The sequence below is a fragment of the Thrips palmi genome, unplaced genomic scaffold (genome assembly GCF_012932325.1).
Source record: "Thrips palmi isolate BJ-2018 unplaced genomic scaffold, TpBJ-2018v1 HiC_scaffold_18, whole genome shotgun sequence".
Classification (NCBI taxonomy): Eukaryota; Metazoa; Arthropoda; class Insecta; order Thysanoptera; family Thripidae; genus Thrips; species Thrips palmi.
This window is the reverse complement of record NW_023144627.1, coordinates 15,097,360-15,123,395: the sequence shown is the minus strand read 5'-3', so window position 1 is coordinate 15,123,395 and position 26,036 is coordinate 15,097,360. Positions and strand designations below refer to the sequence as shown.

Below are 26,036 nucleotides of genomic sequence, written 5' to 3'. Positions count from 1 at the left end.
TGGAGGTCCTGGAGGCCCTGGAGGTCCTGGAGGTCGTGGAGGTGCGACACGGCCCCGTTGCGAGCTCGTTAACCCCTAATTGTGGCACGCTTTGTTGACCGGTGCCACCCGGTGCCCCGCTGGTTGTTATCACAACAATAACAACAACGACAATACCGCCAGCTGCCCGTGTTGTTGTTGCTGCTGGCCGCCACACTCGAGTGGTCAAGACGAGAGGCCCCCGGTCGCGTGCTGCGCTCTCCGGTCGGTCGCCGTCACAACGGCGTATCTGGCGCGAGAGTTGCTCTGTCTCTCTCGCACCTATAGGGAGCGCCCCGTGAGTGCGAGAGAGACAGAGCGACGACTCTCGGAATCAGTCTGCAGGGCGACGTTGGACTGTTGTTGCGCGCGTCCGGCGACGCTTGCTGCACGCCTTTTAGCATTGTGCGCGCTAAATGGCCAACGAATCGCGGCGTCAACATTGTGTACCGATTGTAGGGACACTGTAGGGATTGTAGGCGGCAGGGGGCGAGGTAGGGGGCGCTCAGGTATCGGCCGGCGGCCCGCTCTCAAACGAAGGCTCAGCCGAGCGATTCAGGACATCGATCGGTCCCTCGCTGTCTCTCTCGCACCCTTACGGAGAGCCCCATGAGTTCGACAGAGACAGAGCGACGAGACGACAGTCAAAGTGTACGTCGCGTTGCTGCTCCACTGCACAGCCCCCGCGTTAAAATCCATTCTAATGAGTGTCGCCCGGATGGGCTTCATTTTTCACTCGCATAAGGTATCGCCGACGGCGACGAGGCTCGCTGCCGTGAGGTCCAGCGGCACCCTCTGGAGCGCGCCCCGCAGACTGAATCCAAGAGACGTCGCTCTGTCTCTCTCGTGCCCAAAGGGAGGCCCCATGGGAGCGAGAGAGACAGAGCGACGACTCTCGGAGTCAGTCTGCCGGAGCGGGCGGAGGGTGCGCGGAAAATAGGGGTTGGTAGTCGGACCGCCGGACAGCGCCAGGCTATGAATAATCAACGTGGGGCTGCCCAGGCCCGGCCAGCGCAGGCCCGGCCAGCCCATCCAGGGTCCGGCCCGGGCGAGCCGGGGTCCTTAGCCGGCCGGCCTAAATGTCCCCGAGGGCCGGCCGCACGGCGGCACACAGCACGACGTCATGATTGGTGGCGGCGCACAGTGGGCCAGCAGACCGGTGGAGGCGGCCAAAACTCCAGACGCGTTTTGAGCTCCAGAGTCGCTCAAACGGACTCGAACCGGACGTGTGACCCCACCAATGGATTCCTCGTTCAGAGAGCAATCCATTGATGGGGTCACACGGTCGGTTCGAGGCCCATTTAGCGACTCTGGAGCTCAAAACACGGCTAGGATATTGGCCACCTACACCGTTTTCGTGCACCTTGAACAAAAACTTTCCCTGACACTTGCATGCTTTCCGCTTACTATTTTCGCACTGCTGGTCCGCGTCGATTGCGGCCAATGGCGATCCAGCAGACTGATTCCGAGAGTCGAATCTGTCGCTTTGTCTCTCTCGCACCAACACGGGGCGCCCCATGAGTGCGAGAGAGGCAGAGGGACGAAAAGTGACTCTGGGAATCAGTCTGCAGGCGGGCGGGTTTTGCGTCACGACGGCGCTGCCAACCCTGACACGCCGACATGCGGCTAGGAAGGCAGCCAAAGCGTGTCGGTTTCACGCGCGCCGAGCGGCCCAGAGGTTGGTAGCGCGTGTTGCATTGTCCGTCGTGGAAGGGAGGTGTCGGGTGTCCCAGGTTTGGCCCGGCGGCTCGGCTCGGCTCGCCGCAGCAAGCCTGCAGACTGATTCCGAGAGTCCCTTTCGTCGCTCTGCCTCCCTCGCACCCGAACGGGGCGCCCCTCGAGTGCGAGAGGGACAGGGCGACGAAAGGGACTCTCGGAATGAGGCTGCTGGGCACGGTGGCGGCGCGGGACGGTCGGAACGCTGGACCATTTATCAAGCAACACGGTCGCACGAACGGTGCCTACTGTGTGTGCCCCGCGCCCGCATGGTGTAGGTGCAGCTCTCTCTCTCTCTCTCTCTCTCTCTCTCTCTCTCTCTCTCTCTCCCTCTCTCTCTCTCCCCTGAATAAGACAGTGCAGGATAAACTCGAAGCCTCGCGTCGAACCACGGGCGTCCCCTCCCCGTCCCGCTCGCCCCGTCCACCTCCCCCTGGATCCGCCCCTCCCGACGTGTGTCCCAAGACCCCAAAATCACCCCCTTTGACATTTGTCGTGACATTTTGGCCCGCGTCCCAGCTGGCGGAGGCGGGCGGAGCGGCAGGCCGGGGGTGTCGGGCCGACGCTCGCCCGCCGGTGACAGTACAGTGCGATTGGGCGGCCCAGCCCGTGTACCGCCTCGCACCTAGCAGCGCTCTCGTCGCTCTGTCTCTCTCGCACCGCCGCGGGGGCCGGCCTCCCGTAAGGGTGCGAGAGAGACGGAGCGAGCGCTGTGCGGAAGCACCCGGCCATGCGTCTCTCTCGCACCTACTCGGCGCGGAGTGCGAGAGAGACGGAATCAGTGTGCAGCAGCGACAGCGGGAATATTTGGCGCGTCCTTGCGCGGTCCTCCTATGCCCTTCGCGTGGCGTGGCGCGGCGTGGCGTGACCAAGTGGCCCTACCACTGCAAAAGGTCGAGGCGGGGCACGGCAGGGCACGGCAGGGCACGGCAGGGCCTCAGGGGTGGCCGTCGAAGGGAGGCAAAGGTCAGGCCAGCCAAAGTAAACAAGCAAATTTGACTGCAATATTTTTAAGGCTTTTTTTTTCGTAGTTATGAATTTTTTTTAATCCTTTTTTTTTGGCACAGTTTTTACTGTTTTAAATGTGTACCTTCTTCAGTTGAAACACACTAGGTTGAGCATTCGTTCAAATACATGGATGCTGAACATACTAGAAACTACTGTTACTAAAAGCCCAATCGTAATCTAATTATCAAAACTGAAATTCCTCCATCCTCCACGGAATGCCTAAAAATCGGCCCGGACTGCGATGCGTGTTCGCGTGCGTTGGTACCACTGGCGGGGCGGGGCGGGGCGGAGCGGGGCGGGGCGGGGCGGGGCGGAGGTAGCCGGGCGGGTACCGGCACAGGTCAGTCGGAGGTGCAAAGGTCGGTGAACCAGCGACCCGAGGAAGAAGGAGGGAACCAGCCCGGCAGAGGCATCGCGGCATCGCTACGCGCGCACTCCAACTCTTTCCTTCTTTTTCCTTGTTGTTGTTGTTTTGTTTTCCCCGGCGTGCGTGCCGGCCGGTACCGCACCGTGTAAGCCCGACAATTAAACGGGCCGATTGCGATCATCACCCGCTTTCGGTGCGGCGGCGCTGCGATGCCCCGCGCCCGGATTAGAAATATCGCCCGGGGGGTCGGCCAGTCCACTTCGCCGAGCGGCTCCATTTGGGCGAAGCCGGGCGAAGTACAGTGGGCCAGAACTCTAGACGCGTTTTGAGCTCCAGAGTCGCCAAACAGGACTCGAACCGAACGTGTGACCCCACCAATGGATTCCTCGTTCGGAGAGCAATCCATTGGTGGGGTCACACGTTCGGCTCGAGGCCCATTCAGCGACTTTGGAGCTCAAAACGCGTCTAGAGCTTTGGCCGCCTCCACCGGTCTTCTGGCCCACTGTGCGAAGCCCTGCAGGCTGATTCCCAGAGTCCTTTCCGTCGCCCTGTCTCTCTCGCACTCACGGGGCCTCCCTTTAGGTGCGAGGGAGACAGAGCGACTCTCAGTGTGCTGGCTAAGCCCGCGCCCAGCAGGTAAATCAGGTGATCGTGCACCAAAAGCAAAGAAGGCCGCCCGCGTCCGCCAATTAGGATTCGCCGATTGTTTTGGCCGATAATTACTCCAGCCTTTTTTCCCCTGCTTCTTAGCGGAGATGATACTTTGCTTTTCGAGTCTTAATTTGGAACTCAATTTGTTCATTAGCTCAAGTAATTCAAATTTTTTTCAAACAGTTGAGAAAGTAGCTGATTAAAAAAAAATATTCTTGTCAGATTTGTTTTATATTTTTATATTTTATATATTTTCAGATTTTCAGATTTTTTATAAAGTATTTTTTGTTTAGTTTTTTCTCTTCAACCTTTCATGTTAAGTTCTTTTTTCAAGATTTTTTCCCTGTTCTTTTTTGTCTTTTTCCACTTTTTATTCGTAATGAACACTGTCGAAAAGGGCGGTGCACCGTATTGGGCAGGGGCGTCCAGGGGTCAGGCGGCCGGCGGTGTGCCCGGGGTCGGCGCGGGGCGGCGGCAGATTAAAACACCACATCCGCGCACGGCCGGCACGGCCAGCACACTGGATGGCACACCCCCGCGAGGGGAGGGAGGCTGCGACCACTGCGACGGTGACGATAATCATAAAAATAAATAAAAGTGAAGAGCGCGCGAGTGGCGCGGCGGCACGGCGGGGCTTTCGGCGAGCGACAGCTTTTTCGCGCTGTTGGGACGGCAGGGGAGGGGCGGCTTCGTCTCATCAACTGTCTGACCTCTCTGCGATAAAAGTCGGACTGTCGACGACGCCCCGATTAGCTGCTGTTATTTTCCGCAGCGAAATTGTGCGGAGTTGCCCCCGGTTCGAATGCGGCGACCACTCGAAAGCATTACTTTGCTCTCTCTCTCTCTCTCTCTCTCTCTCTCTCTCTCTCTCTCTCTCTCTCTCTCTCTCTCTCTCTCTCTTAGGTTCTTAAGTTCTTACGAGCTATTTCTATGAGCCGGCTCAGTGAGCAAAGCAGAAAATGATTCGACGCCTCGCCCCTCTTCCCGCCGTGCCGTTTTCGTGTGTTGGCTTCGCCGGCGCGCATATCTTGGCGGCCGACAGGTAGCAAAGTTCAGCACGGAACGATCGCCCGGAGAAAATGCTCCTTTTTTGGCGGGGGGCCTGCGCCTTGGCTTGCGCCTTGCTGCTTGGTCCCCAAACATACATTCCCTCCTCCATCAGATGCACCGCCGCATCGCCGCACATGCAAATGCGGCCGTGGTATATGGCCACGCCTTTCCGAACCTCGGGAAAAACATCCAGGAGAATAAATTGAGAGTGCCGTGTGGCTCTCGGAGTCTTGATGGACCGGGAGCGACCGGTGGTGCGGCCGGCCTGCGCCTTGCTGCCTTTGCTCCTTACCTTCCAAGGTCACCGCCCGCTCGAGAAAACGTTCTCTTTCCTGAATAAATTGCCAGCGCCGGCAAACATTGGTTGAGCTGTAGAGACAGTGCTAAAAATTAAACTACCCCATAAACTATAAATGCTGTGGATTATTTTTGTTTTGTTTTTTAAAAAAAGAAAGTTTTTTTTATCGAGATTTTTCTAACGATTGTTCTCTCTTTTTGTTCCAGGTTCGTGCAGCAATCCGCACCGGACAGCCGCACAAATTTGGGTATCGTTGAACGCACGGCGCCTCCACTGGAAAGCGATACCGGTGGCCTCAGACACCTGGCCGCCGTGCCGCCACTCCCTCGCCTCGCCCCGCGTACAAATCACCCGACGGCCTCCCGAAATTGACATCTGTGTGACCCAGTGCAGTGCGCCTCCCAAACCAGAAAACGACAACAACAACATCAACAACAACAAGAAAATACCGCGCGGTCCACAGGGATGCGCCGGGAACTCGTATCGAGAGATACTCGCTGCTTCCGCTGCTCGGTCCGGGCCACGGAAAAGCAGGGAGCGGCAGTTTGCTGTTGTTGTTGTTGTCCAAGGGGCTGTAGCGTGCTGTTGTTGTTGGTCAAGGAGCTTTAGCGTGGTGTTGTTGTTGTCGTCCTGCTGCAGGTCATTGGGTCAGCAATCCGTGCGTCCCCTCTCCCTATCGCGCTCCTCCTACTGGCGCCACAGAGAGTAGTGTAGAAGTCCCCGTGTTAACCCGATTTTCCACAAGGGACGGTGGTTTAATTCGGACCCTCAGAGTGCCACGGTGGCGCCCCCTGCCGGCAGTGTAATGAACCGAAGACCGGCCTTAATCTTGGCCGCCCCGCCCCGCCCCACCCCGCCCCGCCTCGCCCCGCCCCGCCGGCGAGGGGAGCGTCTCTTCACCGCGAGTTCAATTTTGCTGAAATACTTCAAAGCGGAAACACCGCGAGTAGAGGCGCCTCGCCGCGGGGCTGCGCGCTGCGCTGTTGTCCCTGCTGCTTCCCTGCACCGTCCCCGCCCCGCCTAGCTTTGACTCTTTACCCCGCACTGCAGGCCAGCGCGGCGGGGCGGCGGCCCGCCGACTTGCATAGCTTTTGTCTCGGAAACCGCCTTCAAAGAGCAAAAGAAATTTTTGCAAACAATCGTTAAAAATATTTTTAAAAAGTTTTAAAAAGCGTCTTTAAAAATGTATGTAACGAATTTTTAAACACATCTTTTTAAAAGCCAGAACAAAAATAAATAAATAAAAAATTTCAACCTTTTAAAAATGGTGAAAAATATTTCAAGAACAATCAATTGTCCTTGGCAGCGTGGCCATTTGCCTCTTCTCTTACTCGGTCCCCGCCGGTCCTCGCCGGTCCCTTGGAGACACATAAACAAGTCGGTCGCCCCTTAAATCAGGGCGCCGCCGCCTCCTCGCTGTTCGACGACGGACTGATCAAATTTTATAAAGATAAATCTCAATCGAGCGGGGGAGTAACGCTACCTTGCAGGGGGCGGTGCCTCCGCCACGCACCCACACCCTTAACCGCGCTGAAAGTCCTGGACGTCCTCTCTCTCTCTCTCTCTCTCTCTCTCTCTCTCTCTCTCTCTCTCTCTCTCTCTCGGTCCTTGCGCCCCGATCTTGGCCACACCGTAAACACTCATGCCCCGGCATGCAAAGTGCAATAAAACTGGTCGTGTGTGCTCTCCGTATGATATCATCGTATATTTTTAACGACTTTTATTCTGGCCGTGTGGCGCCGTGCCGTGCTTCCGAGACAACGGTGTCTCCACGGGCCGCCCCCGACTCTCTCTCTCTCTCTCTCTCTCTCTCTCTCTCTCTCTCTCTCTCTCTCTCTCTCTCTCTCTCTCTCTCTCTCTCTCTCTCCCTCTCTCTCTCACCGCGCGCCAAACTCGTCGAGGTACTTCCCCCGGGGGCTGGCCGGGCTGGCAATGGATTTATAGCCTGGCCGACAAAGATGGAGAGGTGGCGGAACTACGTGGAAACACTCATGGAACTCGAACCGGAGTGACAATGGACCTTTGCGATCCGATATGAGAGGCGGCGCTGGCGGGGGAGGCCGGTCATAAGCGGCGAGAAATTGCCATGCTGTGTCGAAAGGGTTGCCAACCTCAGCCGCGTTTTGAGCTCCAGAGTCGCTGAACATGACGCGAACCGAACGTGTGACCCTTCCAATGGACTCCTCGTCCGGAGAGCTATCCATTGGTGGGGTCACACGCTCGGTTCGAGTCCCATTTGGCGACTCTGGAGCTCAAAACGTGTCTGGGATTTTGGCCACCTCCACCGGTCTTCTGGCCCACTGTGCACCGAGGAGCCCCTCCGGCCAGGTGCCCGGGCCGACCCACGTGCGGGCGGGCTGCCCACCTCCTGGGCGCCCACCTCGTGGCAGTCCGGTTCGGCCACCCACAATCCGCGCAAGGCGGTATATCTCACCATTTGGAGGGCTGGACCGGAAGTGGCAGTCAGAGGGGTCCAGCAGTGGCGGGAAAAATGGGCGGGTGGAAAGAAGGGGGGGGGGGGGGAGGGAAGGACCAGACGTATTGGCGGAGGGCGGGAATCAGAATTGAGCTGACTCTGTGAATAATTGACCGGATATAAACGGCGGGGCGCTCTCCACGCTCTCCCAAGAACGGGAGAGTGGCACATAAAGAGCAGCCAAGGCCCTTTCCAGCGGCCTCAACACCCCCCCCCCCCCCCCTCCACGCCCTCGGCGCGATCGGTCTTTATCGGTGACGATTGCTGAAACGAGAAGTCTGCACCGCACAAAAATCGAACCGGGTCGAGGCAAAGGAAGTGTAGTGTCGACATAGCGTTCTTCTAACAACAGAAAAATTAGAAGAAGTGAAAAATTTTGTTTTGATAGTCAACAGTTCGATTAAAAACAAGTGAAAATTTACTAAAAATTGACTGAAAGATTAGGAAAGAAATTAGGTACAGCTGTGAAGTGCCGTGAAAAGTTTACTTTTGAATTGGTCCGTTGCTACAAGAATTTTACAGGCTGAACAAATTTTTGATTTCCAATGCTAGTTTATTGATCGACAAGTTGCTTCCAAACTTAGTTCAGCCATCACCCTTTTCTTTACACACCATCCTCGCGTTTTTTTGGGGGCGCGAAAATCCGAGAATCCCCTCCGGCTGCTGCTGCTGGGCGCGCTCTGCGGTTCAATTCCCCCGATCCATTTGACTGCCACACCCCCACTTTGGCCGGCGTGGCGTGGCGCGCCCCGCCACCAGATTGATTATCGCCCCCTCGTATGTAAATGCCGGATGCGAGATGTGTTTGGCAAATTGCCTACACCGCACTTCCCTCCCCGCTGTTGCTGCGAGCGGGCTGGTCGGCCCCGCGCCGTCAAAAGGGGCTCGATACCACTCTCAAGATTTGCTTTGTTTGCCTGTCGCGCTTTCATTTTTCTCGAGTGTTTTGCCCCTTTTTTCTTGTAAAAAAAAAAACAAAGTTAGCTGGATTTTTTTTTTATTTTTCAAAGTGATGAGTTTGTCGAGTCGCGTCGATTCAACCCTTTGCTTCCTCCAAGGCCGGGGGCCCCGAAGGGTGCGCGGTTATTAGGCCAGGCGGTACAGCCCCGTCCAAAAGCGTGTGCAACAACGTGCAAAAGTTGTGGCGCCCCAAACTTCGGGCACACACCGCGCGCCCCGCGAAGAGTGGCCCTACAAGATAATTGGTGTTGGCACGCGACGCGACGCCACATGGCGCCCCACCGCTTTTGGCCGCGACTGTACGCGTCGATATCAATTTGTGCGTTCGGCCCGCGGCCCTGGCGCCGAGAGGGCGACACGTGTTTACACGCGTACAGTCCGCTCGAGTAGTTTCGGGGAAATGATGGCGTGGTCTGCCACGTTGACGCCGCGGGCGGTTCGTGGTTCTGCGATGTTTTTGGTTCTGCAGTTCATTGTTTGCAGTCCGCGGTTTACGGTTCGAGGTTCACTTGGCTTCGCGGTTCGCGGTGAGCGACAGGCCTGCCAGCCGAGCGGCGAAATATAAAAATGATGCCGCATTAATTTGAAAGTAATAGCATCGGACTGTCTTTTTACATCGCGGCGCTCTTCGCTGCCTGCCGGCCAAAATAAACACGTGACAGACGCGACAGTAAATGTGTGGAAAAGGGGAAGCGGAATGGGGCGGCGCGGGGGAAAAAAGGAAAAAATGTGGAGGAGGGCGGAAAGGCAGACGAGGTGCAGGCTGCTCACCCCGAAGCCCGAAGGCCCGACACCGACAATCGAGTCGGAAAAGGGACAAATGCGGCAAATGTGGCAAATGTGGGAAATCTCTCGGGCGACTCGATCTAGAGCGCCTCTGTCCTCCGTCAGGGCCACCTCAGCGAGGGGACGGACTACTTCTGGCGACGAGAGTGTCCCTGCGTGAGAGAGAGAGAGAGAGAGAGAGAGAGAGAGAGAGAGAGAGAGAGAGAGAGAGAGAGAGAGAGAGAGAGAGAGAGAGAGAGAGAGAGAGAGGGGGGGGGGAGGAGGCGCAGAGCCATGCTATGGTCATTTTATAGCCGCACATCGTGTCGAGGGTTGGCCGCCGGTTGGCCGCCGGTTGGCCGCCGGTTGGCCGGGTTTTCGGTCCCTTTTGCCTGTTTAATTAGCGTATACTACCCTTGCATTACCATATCGCAGTGGCCGGACTGCCCCCAACCCCTGCCCCCAACCCCCGCCTTTAGCTCCGACCTTCGTCCCGGGCGACCTCCGCGGCCGCAATCTCCGCAACTTGGTGCTGACCCCCGGACACCCCGGACACCCCGGATGGTCCGGGCAGGCCGGCCGTCGGCAGGCCGGCACATCTGACCACTATTTCCGGCTAGCGAGCACGCGCTGGCCCAGGCCGCAACCTGGCCGCCCTCTAGCGCGGCTTGGTCCACTGGAACACCGATACCCTCGCCATCATCACGCCATGCTGCTGGAAAGTCCAGCCTGGAACCCTGAAATCCTGTGGGAACGCAAATTTCCCATTTTTCCCCAGTCGCTTTCTCGCCTTTTCTGACCACATGCACTCTCACTGTCCCACTCTTACCTTCCCACTTTTACCTTCTCAGGACCACCTTCCCACTTTTACCTTCCCATTCTTACCTTCCCACTCTCACCTTCCCACTCTTACCTTCCCACTCTTACCTTCCCACTCTCACCTCCCCACTCACCCCTCCCCACCTGCAGCGTGTCCACTGCCTCATCGCGACACCGGGCCGACCCCTTTATCTCGTCGCGTACCGTCGTGAAATAATCGCTCGGTGGGGTGTTGGTCCATGCGGTCGCCGCGCGGTCGCCGTGCGGGGGTGGAGGCGCCACGCCACGCCACGCCACGCCACGCCACGCCGCGCCACGCCGGCCCACCCCTGACCGCATATCAAACGCCGGAGCGCCGTAAAAGGATTATCTTTGTCGAGAGGACGCGAGGGAGGAGTGGGAGGGGGAGCGGCCGGCCGGGCTGCCACCGTGATTCAGATTAACCAGATACGAGGCGCTGGACCGTTTTAGTCCTCGCACTCCATATTTGCTCTTTCTGGCCGGCAGCAGGGTTGGCCAGTGTGGCGGTCGGACGCCGGCCGGCTGGACCCTCGGCCGGGGCCCCCCAACCCGGACGACCCGGACCCGGCACGGCATGCACGCCAACGGCAAGGAAAAGGTCGCAGCGAAATATGTCGACGCGTGCTCCACATGCTGCGGCTTAATTTCGGCGCGAAGAACGGCACCGCCGACTACCGCCGACGGGTTGTCGCTCCGTCTCACTCGCACCCTTACGGAGAGCCGCATGAGTGCGACAGAGACAGAAACGGCTCTCCATCATTCAAAGTGGCGCAGATGAGCACGGCAAAAAGTGACGTATATTTAAGTGCTTATTTGTTCGTGGGCCAGCCGGGCGATTCAGAAGAGTCGTCTTGTCTTTGTCGCACTCGGGGGCCCTCCATAAGGGTGCGAGTGAGACAGGGCAAGTCCAGTGCGTCGAGAGGGTTTTCGCCCGTCCGTATACAGGTGATACAGGTGACAGGGCGGAGCGCCCCCGGTCGGTCGCTCGGCTCAGCAGCAGACGTGCTACCCATTACACTAAGCTCGCCGGGGACCGTCGGGGCCGTCGGGCACCCTCTCGGCCGCTCCCGGCACGGCGCGGCACGGCACGGCGCGGCACGGCACGGCGCGCAGGAGGCGGCCGGGCAAGACGGGGCGCCGCGTAATATGCATGATAGGGTAGTGGTAGAGGTTATTATGGCGTGTCCAGGCTCTGGCCGCCGGGGCCGCCGGGGCCGCTAGGGGCGCCCCAGGGCCAGGGGTGCAGGCCAGCCAGGCCAGCCAGGCCAGGGGTGTCCAGCGATACATTCCACCATGCATATTCAATTGGCCGGCACGGAGCCCGGGCGCCCTGGGCCCGACCGTCTCTCTCGCACTCGCGGCGCAGCCCGCAAGGGGTGCGAGAGAGGCGGCCTTGTTTGGAGCCACTGCAGCCACTCACCACCCCCGTGGTCGGGCACCCCGAACTGCAACGAGTCCGCGACGGCGGCGTCCCTGCACCTGCACGTCGTCATCGTCGTCGGCTCGGCCTCCCCTTTCTTTCCGCACCTGACCTCGATTCCGCGCACCCCCCCCCCCCCCCCCGCCCCGCATGGAGAGCAGCAGCGTCACGCCACTTTAAATTTCATGAGTTCCGGTCGCTTCTGCCGGCCAGAAGGGCGGCGGCCGCGGCGTTGTGACGTTGTGACGTCGACGTCGTGCTGCCTTTGGCCTTTCAGGCCCTTTTTGACTTTTTGGCGTTTTTGGCCTGTTCGGCCCTTTTGACCGTTTAGGCCTTTTGGACCCTTTGGCCTAGCCCTTTTTTGTGGCGCGGTCCCCTCAAAACGCGGCGCGAGGTGCGATGCACTGCGATGCAATGCAGCGATGCAGCGACACGTCGCCGTATCTCGGTTCGGCGATCGCCGGGAGCCATCCGCAGGCAGACGCCCCCCCCCCCCTTTTCCCTTCGCGAAAGTGATTCGAGCGGGGAAATGAAGGAGGAAACACGACGGAAATAGCAAGAACAATGCCAACAAAAGCGAGCGGTGGTTCCTCGTGACTTCTATTAGCATACAACAAGCTGGCCGAGAGGGTGACTACCCCCCGCGCCCCGGGCGGTGCCGGGCGGTGCCGGGCGGCCCGAAGTCGCCTCGCGTACCACATGTGGCGCTCCGTTCGGACGCCGTTCGGACGCCTGCCTTGGTTAACCCCTCCGCCCGCGGAATATCTCGTCCTGGGCGGTCCGCGGTGGGCTGCCCGAGAGTCTGTCTCTCTCGCACTCGTGGTGCGTCCCGGGTAGGTGCGAGGGAGACGACTCTCGCCGTGTGGCCTGGCTGCGGGCGGGGTTGCCGGGGCTAGTCTGTCCGGGCTCGCGGTGGGCGGGGCTCCGGGCGGGGCGGGGGCGGGCCGTCGGAGAGTCATGGCTGTAGCCCAGAGGCCGGAACTAGAGTTGTCGAAAAGTTGCGCCATCTGTGTCACCGTTGGCGCCGTGTCTCTTTCCGCAGACTGATTTCCGAGCACTGCTCTTCCGGCCTGTCTCTCTCGCACCCTTGGTTCGCCCCAGAGTGCGAGAGAGGCAGACTGACGAGAGCTTGGAGTCCGTCTGCTGAAACAACTCGCTCCCGGCTGTGGCGGGTACGCACTCAGGGCTCGGCGACGACGACCAGTTCGGCAACCCGCTCATCCACGGCGGCCCCGCCTGCCCCCGCCAGAAGACTGATTCCCCCGTTTTGCGTCGCTGTCTCTCCCGCACCTCTACGGGGCGCCCCATGAGTGCGAGAGAGACAGAGCGACGACTCTCGGAATCAGTCTGCCCCCCGGGCGCCACGCCGCCGGCAGCGCACCCTCTTTACATGCACATAAAAGAGTGAGGGACTTCTTGCGCCTCCTGTTAAAAAGTCAGCACCCCTCACTGATTTCGTGGTGTGTGGGCTGGGGGGTGGGCAGAGGTGGAAGCGGGTAGGGGTGGAAACGGGTAGGGGTAGAAAAGGGTGGGGTGGAAGTGGGTAGAAGTGCGGGTTGGCCTGGCAGAGTGGGCGTGAAAAGGGGTAGAAGTAGCGGAGGAAAACGACTAAAGGTATTGTTTTGAAACCCATTTCGAGTGGGTTAGAAACCCCCGTAAGAGTGGTTAGACTGTTTTCATGATTCGGGTTGAAACGAGTTACCCTGTGTACGGTTGCCGAGGGAAGTGGTCCCAACGGGTTCCGGCCCCGCAGGGTCTGATGGGGGCGGGCGACTGAAAAGGGTATTGACCTTTCAATGGCTGCGACCTTTCCCGAGTGGTCTCCAGAGCCACTTCCTGCCTACTGGAACTGGGAGGGTAAGTGAACAAAGTTATAGAGTTTTTGAGCGTGAAGACGGGTGCTCGGGGGGTGTACGGGTCTCCGTAAAAAGTACGGCGTTTCCTGTAAAAAAGCACGGTATTGACTGTAAAAAAACGACGGCATTGCCCGTTAAAAAAAAGTACGGTGAAGTCTGGAGTAATCAGTACAGGATTTACCGTGATCTTTTCTCGCAGTGAAGTAGGGGTGGAAAACGACTAGAAGTAGGGTTTGAAACCGATGCGAGTCGGTGTAGAAACTGGGAAGAGTGGGGGTTGGACTGGCATGATTGGGGTTGGAAACGGGTACGTGGATGTGACGGTGGCCGAGGGAGGGGGTGGAACGGGTCGGCGGCGGGGCTGATGGTGGGCGGGGCTGAAACGGGTACGAGTGCAGGGGATGGCATGCGACTGGGCTTTCCCCGCTCCCCCACGCCACTGTCCTGCCTGCTGCGAGCCGGGAGGGTAGTTAGCAAGTGTCATAGAATCTGAGCGATGACAGCCGGGGGCTCGGGGCGGGCTCGGGGCTGCTCCAGGCTAGTGGCTTGCATCGGGTCATCTGCGCGGTGCTGCGCGGTGCTGCGCGCCGCTCGACGGGGTGGTGGACTGGACCGCCATCTGGCTGTGCAGGAGGTCCTCGCGGGTCGGCGCTCTGCTCCGCGCTCCGCGCTCCGCCCGAGGCGCAAAACGGCCTGGTGGTGTGGCGGGGCGGGGCGGCTGCGGTGGCAGTGTGGTCTGGCGTGTCTTGCAGCCCATTGTCACAACTATACGTCCCTTCTTCCCCCCACTCGACCCAGTCGTTGCAGTGCAATTCAATTTCCTCGTGGAGTCAGTGAGCTTGACGCGCTTGACGCCTCGCAGTGTCGCCGCCTCACAGTGTGGTAGCCCGGGGGCGGAGGGCCGGGCCTGCCGGGCCTGCCGGGCCGCGGCGGGTAGCACCACCACACCCCGTTCTTCTAGTCTAGTCGCGCGCGCCGCCTCCCGCAGGTGCGTCGCTCACCTCAGTCCCGGCTGCTTCCGAAATTAGCTGTCCTTCTCGCACTCACGCCGTGAGGGTGCGAGAGGCACAGCAGCCCGGAGGCAACCCGCAGGTGACGGGGCGTAACTGGAGCCCCCTGCTGGCTCTCGAGTTTTGCTTGGACAGCAAGGCGTAGGGCAGCAAGGGCCGCTGCCGCCAATCTCTTGAGCACGCCACTACACTAGAGGCTCCGCAGCTTCGGCCATCAATCACACTTTGACAAGTTCGCCGCGTCGCCGCCGCGTCCGGACCGGACGGCCCGGACAGCCCCGACACTATCGGCGGCTTTCCATCGCGGCGCGTCGCGGCGTCCCCGAGTCTCTGTCTCTCTCGCACTCATGGGGCGTCCCGTACAGGTGCGAGAGAGACAGAGCGACGAGTCAGTCTGCCGGCCGCGGTGCCGTCCGTCAAGGCGCGTCGCTTTACTGCAGGTCAGAGGTCGCCTCTCCTTTTCCCGCGCCGGCGTCGTCGTCAGGACCCGGCTTCGATTCCCGTCAACGTCACACTTTTTTTTTTCGGGAGCGTCATGCGCCGGTCGGCGATTTACGAGCGTCTATTCCTGTCGGCGGGGCACCGCCACGCACCGCCACGAACCGCCACCAGGACGCCGTCGAGGAGACGCCCCTTTCGCGACAGTGTACCGGTGGCGCGTGCCTGCGTGACGGGCGGCGCGTGGCGCGCGTGCCTGGGGCGTGCCTCGGGCGTGCTGGCCGAAGTGGCGAAACCTTTTTTTCTTCCTCGAGGGCCGTGCCGTGCCGCGCCGTGCCGTGCCGCGCCGTGCCGTGCCCCGCCGTGCCGGCGAGTGCGGTAAAGTGGCCCGCAATGTGCCAGAGCTCTATAAACGAAAGGGGGTGCGCAAAGGGCAAGGGCTGGGCTGGCGCCCGGCTTGCTTCGAGGCGGCGGGGCACGGCGGGGCGCTACGCAGCCCTGGCAGTGTAGTGGCCCTGGCGGTGGGGCGGGTCAAGACGATGGACGTGAGCGGCGTGCGTTAGCGGCGTAAGCGCTCCCGACGCCAGGACAGCAAGGGCTAAAAACGCTGTTAACTCCTTCCAGTGGAGTGCCCCTTCCGGCCTACCGGGCGACGAAAACGACTCAGGCCGCCTGAACGCAAAAATGCTCATGTTGTTGTTGTTTTGTTGCAGACGCGTGCGGGCTGTCGGACGTGGCGCACATCGAGAGCCTGCAGGAGAAGTCGCAGTGCGCGCTCGAGGAGTACTGCCGCACGCAGTACCCCAACCAGCCCACCAGGTTCGGCAAGCTTCTGCTGCGCCTGCCGTCGCTGCGGACAGTGTCCTCGCAGGTAACGCCTTGGTGCAAATGACAAATTCAGCACGAAACGCTGCGCGCACTTCCCGATTTTTGTACAAATTTGCACGAGAAGTTAATCTGCAGTAAAAAATCTGCGACGTGTCGTCTATGAAATTTGTGCAAAAACATTCGTGCCTCCACTGAAAGGCCTGTGGGAGTTGACAGCACACTGTTTTTTGTTGCAGGTGATAGAGCAGCTGTTCTTCGTGCGCCTGGTGGGCAAGACACCCATCGAGACCCTCATCCGCGACATGCTGCTGTCCGGGTCGTCCTTCAACTGGCCCTACATGGGCTCCATGTGACACAACGTTTGGCGACAGCTCGCCGTGCAGTAGATGTACTCCCCGACCGAGGGGCTGCCTCCGTGCCATGCGCTGCGCGGAGCTACCCCGCGGCCGAGGGACTCCACGTGTCTCGTCGCCACCCTCCCCTTCCGTCGGTGGAGATACCCCTCGCGAGGGGCTCCAGGGACCCGGGCCTCCGGGCGGCTGGCCTCCCCCTCCGTGGAGGGTAGAGGCTACCGGTGCGGTCGCCACAGTCTCAGCCGACGCTTCCAAATTTCCCGAATCGGACCACAAGGGCTTCCCTCAGGCTCACTCTCTCACTCTCGCAGCCACAACTTCTCGCCATTTTCGTTTTATGCAGTGCAAGTCTTTCGCTTCGGGGCGCAAGGTCGGCATATTCGGGTTGACAGAGTATTGTCTTGCCGTGTGTGCTGAAGTTGGAGTGGAAGACACTTTCTCGGCCCGGATATAGCCCTGCAGGCTCCAAGGGGAATTCCTGAATCGATGTGATTGAGGGAGTACGAAACCAAAGAGCTACAGAAAAAACGAACCAACAACATCTGATTTAGTTTTGAAATTGCCACTTGGCCTACGGTCCGATCCCATTAATCCTCCGTACTCAGAAAAAAAATCCTCGTTAATCAAAGGTGTTTACTCCATCATTTCAAGTTCAACTGTGAAAATTTAATATAGTGAAATCATTCATTTTACGTATGTACAAAAGATAAGTTAAGCAAATGTTTTCCCAATACTGGTCTCCAGAATAGTGATTGTTTCTAATTTAGTTACCATTCCCTTTTTGTTCAGTTTGAATTTGTTGTAAAGAAATTGTATACTTCTAATATGTACAGTTATAAATATTCATTGTTGAAAATATACTTATCCAAAACCAATTTGTTCCTAATGTTATTGAAGTCCCTGTTTTTGTAAATTTTATATTCGACGCTCTCCCATTGCAAATTGTTTCGCGAACTGCCGTGCGAGGATGCGTCATGGTCGGAGGTGAAGGGTCAGTGGGTCTTCTGTGCCCTCGCTGTCATGTCCGAAAGCAGCACTGACGTTTTCCTTTTGCTGTCTTCTCGCGGTGCGCGCATTGAGAAACGGCGTGTTGTGGTCAAGTGTTGTGTCGATCGGGCCAATGTAGTCTTCTCACCTCGTCGGCGACTGTAGGGCGAAAATAGTTTACTGTCCCCGGTGCGGATGACAAGGCTATGTTGGTCCGGTCACGCGATGTTTTGTGATGAATTTATTTAACCTTAAGTTGTTTTTACCAAAGTAGAGTTCGATTATTGCTGACCTGGGGCCGCTACTTGAAAGCCTATGATGACCATCGCTGGTGCAAAAACCTATCTTCTCCCGCGGTCCCAGGCTTTTACTCCCTAGGAAGGCAAAATTGATGTATATTTTTGTATGTGCATCTCCACCTAGTTATCACATGATATATCCATAACTTTGCTCTCTTGAAAAGACTTGGTCAAAAGTCACTCGCGCCCTGTGAGGTTTTTAGACAATACCTTTGTTATTATGCTGTTTGTGCCATGCATACCTCGGCTACTCTTTATTGGCCCTGTACAAATTTATACGTTTTAGGTAACCTTTTTGGTAAAGGGTAGTTGAAGTCTGTTGAGTCATATTTCAGATGCAGGTGGACCGTCTGTGCCTGTTTGATAATAATTGTTCCGCTCAAATACGAGCGCTAGGATTTTCCGATTTTTGTCTCGTCCCGAGTAGAATTCCGATTCTTGTTCTTCCCTACGAAGGAAAAGATATGTAAAGCCTATGGAAAGTGTGATCGCATTTTGAAGTAGATTCAACGAACATAACAAATGAAGGACATTGCCGGAACTCCATGTTGTTAAACTCAGTCAGTGGAAACTCTCACTAGTTATCTCGTTTTAATCATCGTTTGATTGGTGCGACTTGCAGGTTGTCCTACTTTGTATAAATGAATACATAGTTATTTATATTGGTAGGCACTTGAGAGCAGATATTTTATTGTGCATAGTCATAAACATGTAAGTTTTGTCCAAAGCTGGGAGGAGTAAGTCTTCGAGAAACCACCGCCATTGTCTATCCGGTATTCACAAATAGATTTCTTGTTTGAAATTCTAGTGGACTCATTGCCCTCATTTTGTATAACGGGAGTGGAATGTGAAATATCTCTAGTGTTTAGTATTTGTACGATATGACAGATGGAGGAAATGCATATAAAAAGAGATGACTATTAAAAAAATCTAGACAACTTAATCGCCTGTGATTTCGCTACGCAAACCCTAAACCTACACTGGAGAGAGTACACAACGGCCTCTGGAACGCGATCTCCAGCTGACGCGGCCGGCGCTGCTGGCGCTAGCGGTCATAAAATGAGCGAGGCAGTCAGCTCACATAGCGCCTCGTCACAAGGCATTCTTCTCACTTGACCCCAATTAATCTCAACCAGCTGGTCCTCTCTCGTGGCGCTGCGCCTCGCAACAACAGCAGCAGCAACAACAGCAAGGGCCGAAGCCGAAGCCGGCGCAGCGTCCAGCCGCTCGCCATGCAAGAAGGTGCGAGAGGCCTTTGACTGACCAGTTTGGCACACCTTAATGTGTCGCGTCCACCGTAAAGACACGGAAGCTTACACGTCCACCTGAAAGTTAGGCAAAACACCACATCAGCTTCAGACACGAATACGGCAAGCTGTGGCGGCATCGGGGTTGACCGGTCCCTCCCTGTCACATCAGCATTACGCCTTTTGGTGGCAAGCCCGCTCGAAAGCCCGCGACACGCGCCCATGGGAGTTGTGCAAGTCTCTCCCCTTTGTGAACCGCCACTGACAGTATTGCAAAGTATTGCAGGCGAAAGGGGGCATATCCGCTGCAGTCGGAGGGCCCTTCGTTTCAACAGTTTCACTGCGGACAGTGTAGTGGTGAGGTTCGCGCGGCAGGCGCCACAACCGCCGGGAGGGGAGGCACGCCCGGTGCTCGGCCGTCGAATAAGTTGCCTACCCCTCAGGCGGTCGCCGTCGCTGCGCATGCGCAGTTTCTCATACTGAGACCGAAGCGAGCCGGAGACAGAGGCTAAGTAGCCTCACGGCAGGGAAACCCTATAATCTCGCAGAATTATCCGGGACGTGAACGCGAATGAGAATCCTAGTCGATTTATGTGGTCATAATGTCAAAGTGACAGTGTCAACATTTGCGAAGCGTGGCTGTCTGCATGACGAAGCAGCCTGTTATTATGTGCCTTTCTTCTGACTGGGAAAAGATTTACCGTGCCGTTGTGTTGCGTTGGTGCTACCTGGGCTGGGGCGCTGCGACTGAAATCCTTCTAGAAACCTGTGGCTTTACGAGGCAAAGGAACGGACCCAGATTCAACGTGGAACAGGGCCAACACATTCTAGAAAGCACCCAATAAATATCGCTCTCCAAGATGGCGGAAGGTCAAGACGACTCACCTTCGAACAAATGGACTCTTACCGTCAAAACGCCGAAAGAAAAGAAAACAGTAGAAATAGAGGGAACTGCGACTGTGAAAGAAGTAAGTAGGGATGTTTTCATCCAGCTTGAACCCATTTTTGGTCGATGTTATCGAGACCGAAAGGTGTGACAGGACCCCCATCCGCCTTGTTTCGCCCCCAATTTAAAGGGTCTTTATTCAATGATTCCATGTTTATTTCTGCCTATAACAAATCTTTACATACCTTTCAATCACTCTTTGAGATTAAAATGGTTTCGGAGTGGGCGTGGGTTTTCATCTGGTGCTAAAATTAACCTATACACCGGCTCTATTGATCGTCTAGTCATGCTGAGTAATGGTTAGTCGTCTTTCCCTAGATATTAAATTGCTTCCTACTTGAATGTTGATACTTGATTTGCTCACGAAGAGTATGTTGACACTTGCTCCACTTGAAAATGAATTATGTCAGTATGATGCGAGCTCCTCCCATGTCTTCTAAGATGTTCATGATGTAATGTCACTATTGACAATCTATTAAGTTTGCATTGACGCGATTACGTCAGATATTTTCGGAAGGTCCGTTGAATGAATTATAAGTTTTGTTTTCATTTGTTTCGAGACCGCTCAATTAATTCAGTAGTAAATTTTCTTAATTTTCTCTGTTGTATGCAGCAGAGCAGACTGCACCTATCTGTGTATAGGTTATAGTTCATCATTAGGTTTCTAAGCTATGTTTTTCTTCATAAATGGAAAATTTAAAATGTTTCCCCATAAATGAATTTTTTATTTCGTTTTGTTTCAGCTAAAGGAATTAGTGGCACAGAAATTCAGTGCTCAACCAGAACAACTATGCCTTATTTTTGCTGGCAAAATTATGAAGGATCCTGACTCACTGAAGTCCCATAACATCAAAAATGGTCTTACAGTGCATCTTGTCATCAAAAGTAGTCCACCAAGAGCGTCTGAAGGTAGCAGCAACACCTCTCCATCTTACACACGAGAACTACCTCCAGGTTTGATTTTTTAAATATTTCTCTTTATTTTGCCAATTTCTATTGTCGTATTTTGAAGTAGTCCACTATTTTAGAATGTAACATTATTTTTCATTTTGCAGTTGTTGTCTCTGATTCAAGTGGATTTGGACTCGCTAGTCAGCTGGGAGGCATTCCAGGCCTAGAGGGACTTGGAATGGGCTCTGCTAATTTCATGGAAATGCAACAGAGGATGCAGCGGGAGCTTACTGGCAACCCTGAACTAATGAGGAATCTAATGGACAATCCGGCTGTGACTCAACTAATGTCTGACCCTAACATAGTGAGAAGTTTATTTGAGGCTAATCCGCAAATGAGAGAGTTAATGGAGGTAATTGAATTTTATATACATGTTTATAAATTGAAATCAAAACTTTTCCTATGTAATTAATTAATTATTTATTTTATTCTTCATGGCAGAGAAATCCAGAAATCTCTCACATTATGAATAATCCCCAGCTCTTACGGCAAACGTTAGAGCTTGCCCGTAATCCATCAATGCTTCAAGAATTAATGAGATCGCATGATCGAGCCATGTCCAACCTTGAATCCATCCCAGGTGGCTACAATGCCCTTCAAAGAATGTACCGTGACATTCAGGAGCCCATGTTGTCGGCTGCTACAGACCCTCGCAATCCATTTGCAGGACTTGTCGAAAATAACCCAGGTGAGGAGAGTTCTATTCTTCACCTAACTCCCTGACCCCTCATTCAAGGTTTAAATCATTGCTAAGGTTTGCTTCTTTGTGTTTGTGTGCTTTAGATGGAACAAATCCTCAGCAAGGCCAAGAAAATAGGGATCCGTTACCCAATCCGTGGAGTCCCAGAGATGCAGCCAACACCACTGGTGGGCCACGACCACCAAGGACTGGTCCAAGCGCCACAGGCACAGGACCTGCTCCAGCTGCAGGCACAGGAGGTGGACTGGGTGGACTAGGAGGACTAGGAGGACTAGGAGGACTAGGAGGACTCGGAACAGGGGCAGCAGGTACTGGAACCTTCGGCTATTCTTTAACCGCGGTTCTGTTATACTGGTTGTGTGGCCTCATTTAATCAATCCCTTTTTTTTCTCCCCACAGGTGGAAACCTCCTTCAGACAATGATGCAGCAAATGATGGAGAATCCCTCTGCCATGCAGAATTTTACATCAGCCCCTTATGTTCAAAGCATGATTGAAAGTATGGAACAGGATCCAGATATGGCTATGCGACTTTTGAACATGAACCCAGTTCTGTCTCGCAATCCACAATTACAAGTATGCACACTTTTCTATCTTTTCTTTTGTTTTTCTGACTGAAGAAAATTATTGGAAGCCTGAGAATGTAAGACTGTTCTTAGAAACTAATTGAAACTCTCTGCTTGAATTTCAGGACCAAGTGCGCCGCATGCTACCCAATTTTTTGCAACAAATGCAGAACCCAGAGGTTCAAAATATTGCTTCCAATCCTCAAGCTTTACAGGCTATTATGCAGATAGAGCAAGGTTTGAACAGATTGCGAGAAGTTGCCCCTTCACTTGTTAACAGGTTGGTGTTCAAACTGCTGGTATTAAATTTATTTCTATTCCCTGTGTACAATTTTACCCACTCTTCTATCTATCCATACAGCATGGGACTGGGTGGTATGCCTAGTCTTTCCTCAGTAATTGATCCAGCTTCTACAACTACTAGTGCCACTACTGGGACCGCAGCCAACGCTACCACAGGCGGGACTACCACTGGCACCACAGCTCCTACAAGCACTGACACAACATCAACACCTGCTTCAGCTACCACCAATACCACCTCAACCCCCAATACTGGATCAGCAGGAAATAGGCAGGAAGATGTACTGTCCCAATTTTTGGCAAGAATGGTAAGTAGAGTGTTAAAATCCTGTACTCTTTTTTTTGTTTTTGTTTTTTGTATTTTTTTAATTTTATGGAAGGGTATTGTAGTAATTACAGTGAAAAGTAACATACATTTTTCTCTTGTAACAGTTTGCCGATATGTCAAGCCAAAATCCATCATCAGTAAGCCCTAGTTTGCCACCTGAAGAAAGGTATCGTTCGCAACTTGAGCAACTTACAAGCATGGGATTTGTTAACCGGGATGCTAACTTGCAAGGTAACACACACAAAATTTAAAAGCTGGTTGATTCTATTCCTGTTGCCATTCTGCTGTCTTATACTTAATATCAATTCTGTTTCAGCGCTTATTGCTACGTTTGGTGATGTCAACGCAGCAGTTGAAAGACTTTTAGGAAACGGTCAACTGTCACAGAGCTAACAACTAAACCCATGCAGCTTATGTTATGTCATGACCTAGCCACTTGTTATCTGCCAAGTAACATTTGCGATTGAAGATTTTTTGTTTCATTATGGCATTTTTATTGGGTGGATCTGGAGGCAAGTTTGTGGCCAGTTTTCTGTGAGCCTGTTTGGATGTTGTGGTTTTGTCCTGATGCATTTTGAGCAAATAAACTGAGTTAATTTTTATATAAATATATACATGTAAATGTTCAAATACGTCTATTACAAATTTTAAGATGTTGTAGTCTAAATTTGTTTCATCATTTGTTAGTTGCATTCATGATTGTCATGTTTAAGTTTCTTTGCTAGTTGGTAAAGGACATGTGTACAGGTTTAAAGATAGTGACATATTTGTATAAACCATATTTAGTGTTCAGGAGATCCTAGGATCATGGGATTTTCTAGACACTTGTCAGGTTTTGTGGTACTTTATTTTACTGGTTTTTTTTTTCACACAGACCTCTCTTCAGCATATTTGAGGCTTTTCATAGCGGCTCCTCATTATTCATAATTTTTATGAGTGTGTCTGTGAACCTGTGGCTTATTTTTGATTGGTTTAATACCCTCTACAAGTTAACCAAAATTTAATTTGACTCATAGTTCAAACATTTGTAGTTAGTTAGTTCCCCAAATGTGACCCTAATTGTTTCCTAGCACTAATTTCCTTGTACCTTTGGTTTAAGTTTCGCCCTGACTTTTTTTCTCATTTGTCCAAATTTGGTACAAAATATTTGTACTTTGGCATCACCTTTTTCATCACTTACCTGCATTTTGATTTATCCTATTGCAGATAATATGTGTAGTAGGTAATGTTAGTGTACATTTGTACAATGTTTTTATCGAACTCCCACATAGTTCTTATGTAAGGTTTTTCTTATGTAAGAATTTGCTTTTTATTGCAACTTCAAGTAATATAAAGCATCAGGCACACACATTCCAAGTATGACAATTTTGTTCAACTTCAAGATATGGTTAGTGAATTGGGAAAGGCTGTAAACATGCTAGTTGCAACCTGCATCAAACATGCTGTGTCTTTCTTAAACCTGCAATCAGTCTAAATTTGTCAAAGTTATTGGTTGGTTTAATCATTGATTGACTTCAAACCTAACTGTCGTACTTGCTTGAAAATACATATTCTCTGTTAAAAGCAAATTCTGACTTAAACTCTCTCTTTTATAGAGGTAGAAGCCCTGCAGAACAAAATTTGGATCTATTTTGTGTGTGGTACATTCCGTCTTAAAGGTAGTGCAAAGTAAGTTCTTTTTTAAAAAATCCTTAAAAATAAAAAAGTTTGTTCTCAGCTTTAAGTTACTATTTATTCAGAAATTTGAAACTAATGTTTCTGATCTTAGTCCTTTGTTTGTCCAAATTTTCTGTTGTGTGGTTTCCTATTGGTTAAAGGGGAGCAAGTAAAGAGCTGTAAAAACCGTGTTTGAGACTATATGGGAAATGTAATAAGAAAAAAAAACAAAACAATAAACAAACCAAAAGTGTGTTTTACCTACATATTAGATTTTGTTTTTACATAATGCTAATACACAATGTGGGAAGAACGTTTTAAAGTAAGCTATTGCGAGGAGGGTCAGATGTTTATGCACCACAGACCATGCATCTTCATAAAAACATGAATAGTTTTCTATACATCTTATTGGATGTAAATTTCTTTTCATCCTTATTCCTCTTCCTCTCTTGTTTTCATGTTTCCCTCTCAGATTGAAAGCAGTTTGAATGGTCGTGGCTTGCAATTTTATAGGTATTTGTTCACATTATTATACATATTTGATTGATCTTTTGTGAGATGGCACAGATACTGGGTGGGCTAATTGTATTTCTGTCCACCAAGTTTCAGTAAATTTTTGCTCTTTACATGAACCATAAAGGCAAATTTATGGCTTTTTCATTACTTTTTCTTTTTTTTGAAGTTTTTTCAATTTGTTCATACAATGGCCTGTGCTGTGCTGTTGAATTTTGTGGTGAGTGGTGGGAAGTTATTTAAAGGTGATAAGAAATACTGTGTTTTTAATTACCAGCTTGTCTACAAGTCTACATTCCAAGCTCATAGTTCAGCTCGCTTGTACAGGGTTTGATCCAAGAACAGTCTTAGTTTAAATAATTGTAATATTTTCTGTGAAGAAAACCCTCTGGTGGCATTATGGTTTTCATTTTATTCTGCCTTGTATGGGTTTTGCGCTTGTACTATAGGTGTTAAAACAATAAATGTGGGCTTTGGCACATTTGTCATTTGAAAGAAACTGCTTTTAATCAGATATCAAGTTGCCATCTAATTTTAAATAAATGTATTTTATTTACAAAACTGCATGTGTAGGCTCTTTTAGAGGTTTTCATTTGTGTTATAGGGTTTCTTCATGTTATGCTATTGATGTTATTTAGATGGTAAATTTTCTGTTTGGTGTGAAGGTTACAGAATCCTCTTATGACCGTATTACTATTACCACAATACATGAATAAATGTTTGAAAATCAGACAATAACTTCTCTCTCAATCACTTGAACCCGTCTCAATCCATTCTCACATCTGCTGCTAGTAAAATTTGGCACATAATTCAAAGGTTGACTTTGCTTGTAAAAATGTCAAAATAATTACGCGTTAATGGAACATCAAGTGATTCAATGAAAAATTTTGTTGGAGTCTACTGATAAGATATGAAGAGTGTGTGCGAGGGAAGGGGGAGCCACTTCGACAGTCCCACCGGAGGGTCAATGACCATGCCGGGGAATGGCACACTGCAAGGGCACGCACTCACACGCTCACAGCTTTGAATGGGACCTCGCGCGGACGGCGAGATCTTACTCTCTTCATGAACAGCACTTACTTGAGGCCGGAGTCTCGAAGAGCTCGAAGCACCGAGGCTTCACCGAGGGCTGCCTAGGGCTGTCAAGGCACGAGGGCTCGGCCTGCCTGCTGCCTGCCAACAGAACAGCCTCCCACCACCCCCCGCCGGCCCGCCCCCGGCCCGCCCGCACCCCGCTGGCCCGTCCGCCGACTTCCCCGCCGCCGCCCCCACCGCCCCACCGCCACAGCCGTGCCGCCGCGCGCCGCCACGCCTGGCCGCCGCCGCGCCGCCGCGCCACCAGCGCGCTCCGCTCGCTCGCAGTCAGTGCCGTGCTGACGACGGAGAGCACCGCGTGTAGCGTGTCCCGCGAGTGGCCCAGCTAGAGTGGCACTGGCGTACGCCGAGCCGGCAAAGTCACAGTGAGACCGCCACACTGCCACACGCCGCAC

At 53.3% G+C, this 26,036-nt stretch overlaps 2 protein-coding genes across 3 annotated transcripts in view; both read left to right on the top strand.

Moving 5' to 3' along the window:
• LOC117645539 (COUP transcription factor 2) overlaps positions 1 to 18,283 on the top strand; it is a 69,095-nt gene extending 50,812 nt beyond the window's left edge. For both annotated transcript variants that reach the window (XM_034385821.1, XM_034385822.1), the window contains 2 exons: positions 15,587 to 15,744; positions 15,938 to 18,283. In XM_034385821.1, the coding sequence (XP_034241712.1) occupies positions 15,587 to 15,744; positions 15,938 to 16,054 (275 nt within the window). In that variant the 3' untranslated portion in view covers positions 16,055 to 18,283. The remainder of the gene's footprint in view (positions 1 to 15,586; positions 15,745 to 15,937) is intronic.
• Positions 18,284 to 19,204: 921 nt separating this feature from the next.
• On the top strand, positions 19,205 to 25,276 carry LOC117645538 (ubiquilin-4). The gene is made up of 10 exons (XM_034385819.1): positions 19,205 to 19,555; positions 20,277 to 20,487; positions 20,589 to 20,836; positions 20,926 to 21,172; positions 21,268 to 21,492; positions 21,584 to 21,759; positions 21,875 to 22,029; positions 22,111 to 22,357; positions 22,482 to 22,608; positions 22,694 to 25,276. Exons 1-10 carry the CDS (start codon positions 19,448 to 19,450, stop codon positions 22,768 to 22,770), a joined length of 1,821 nt encoding a protein of 606 aa, XP_034241710.1. The 5' UTR covers positions 19,205 to 19,447; the 3' UTR covers positions 22,771 to 25,276.
• The last annotated feature ends 760 nt before the right edge of the window (positions 25,277 to 26,036 follow it).

Excerpts from the sequence above, each read along its gene's own strand:
- LOC117645538 (XM_034385819.1), top strand. The coding sequence starts at position 19,448 with ATGGCGGAAGGTCAAGACGACTCACCTTCGAACAAATGGACTCTTACC. Across the intron at positions 20,488-20,588 it reads CACACGAGAACTACCTCCAG|TTGTTGTCTCTGATTCAAGT; the intron begins GTTTGATTTTTT and ends TTCATTTTGCAG. Across the intron at positions 20,837-20,925 it reads AAATGAGAGAGTTAATGGAG|AGAAATCCAGAAATCTCTCA; the intron begins GTAATTGAATTT and ends TCTTCATGGCAG.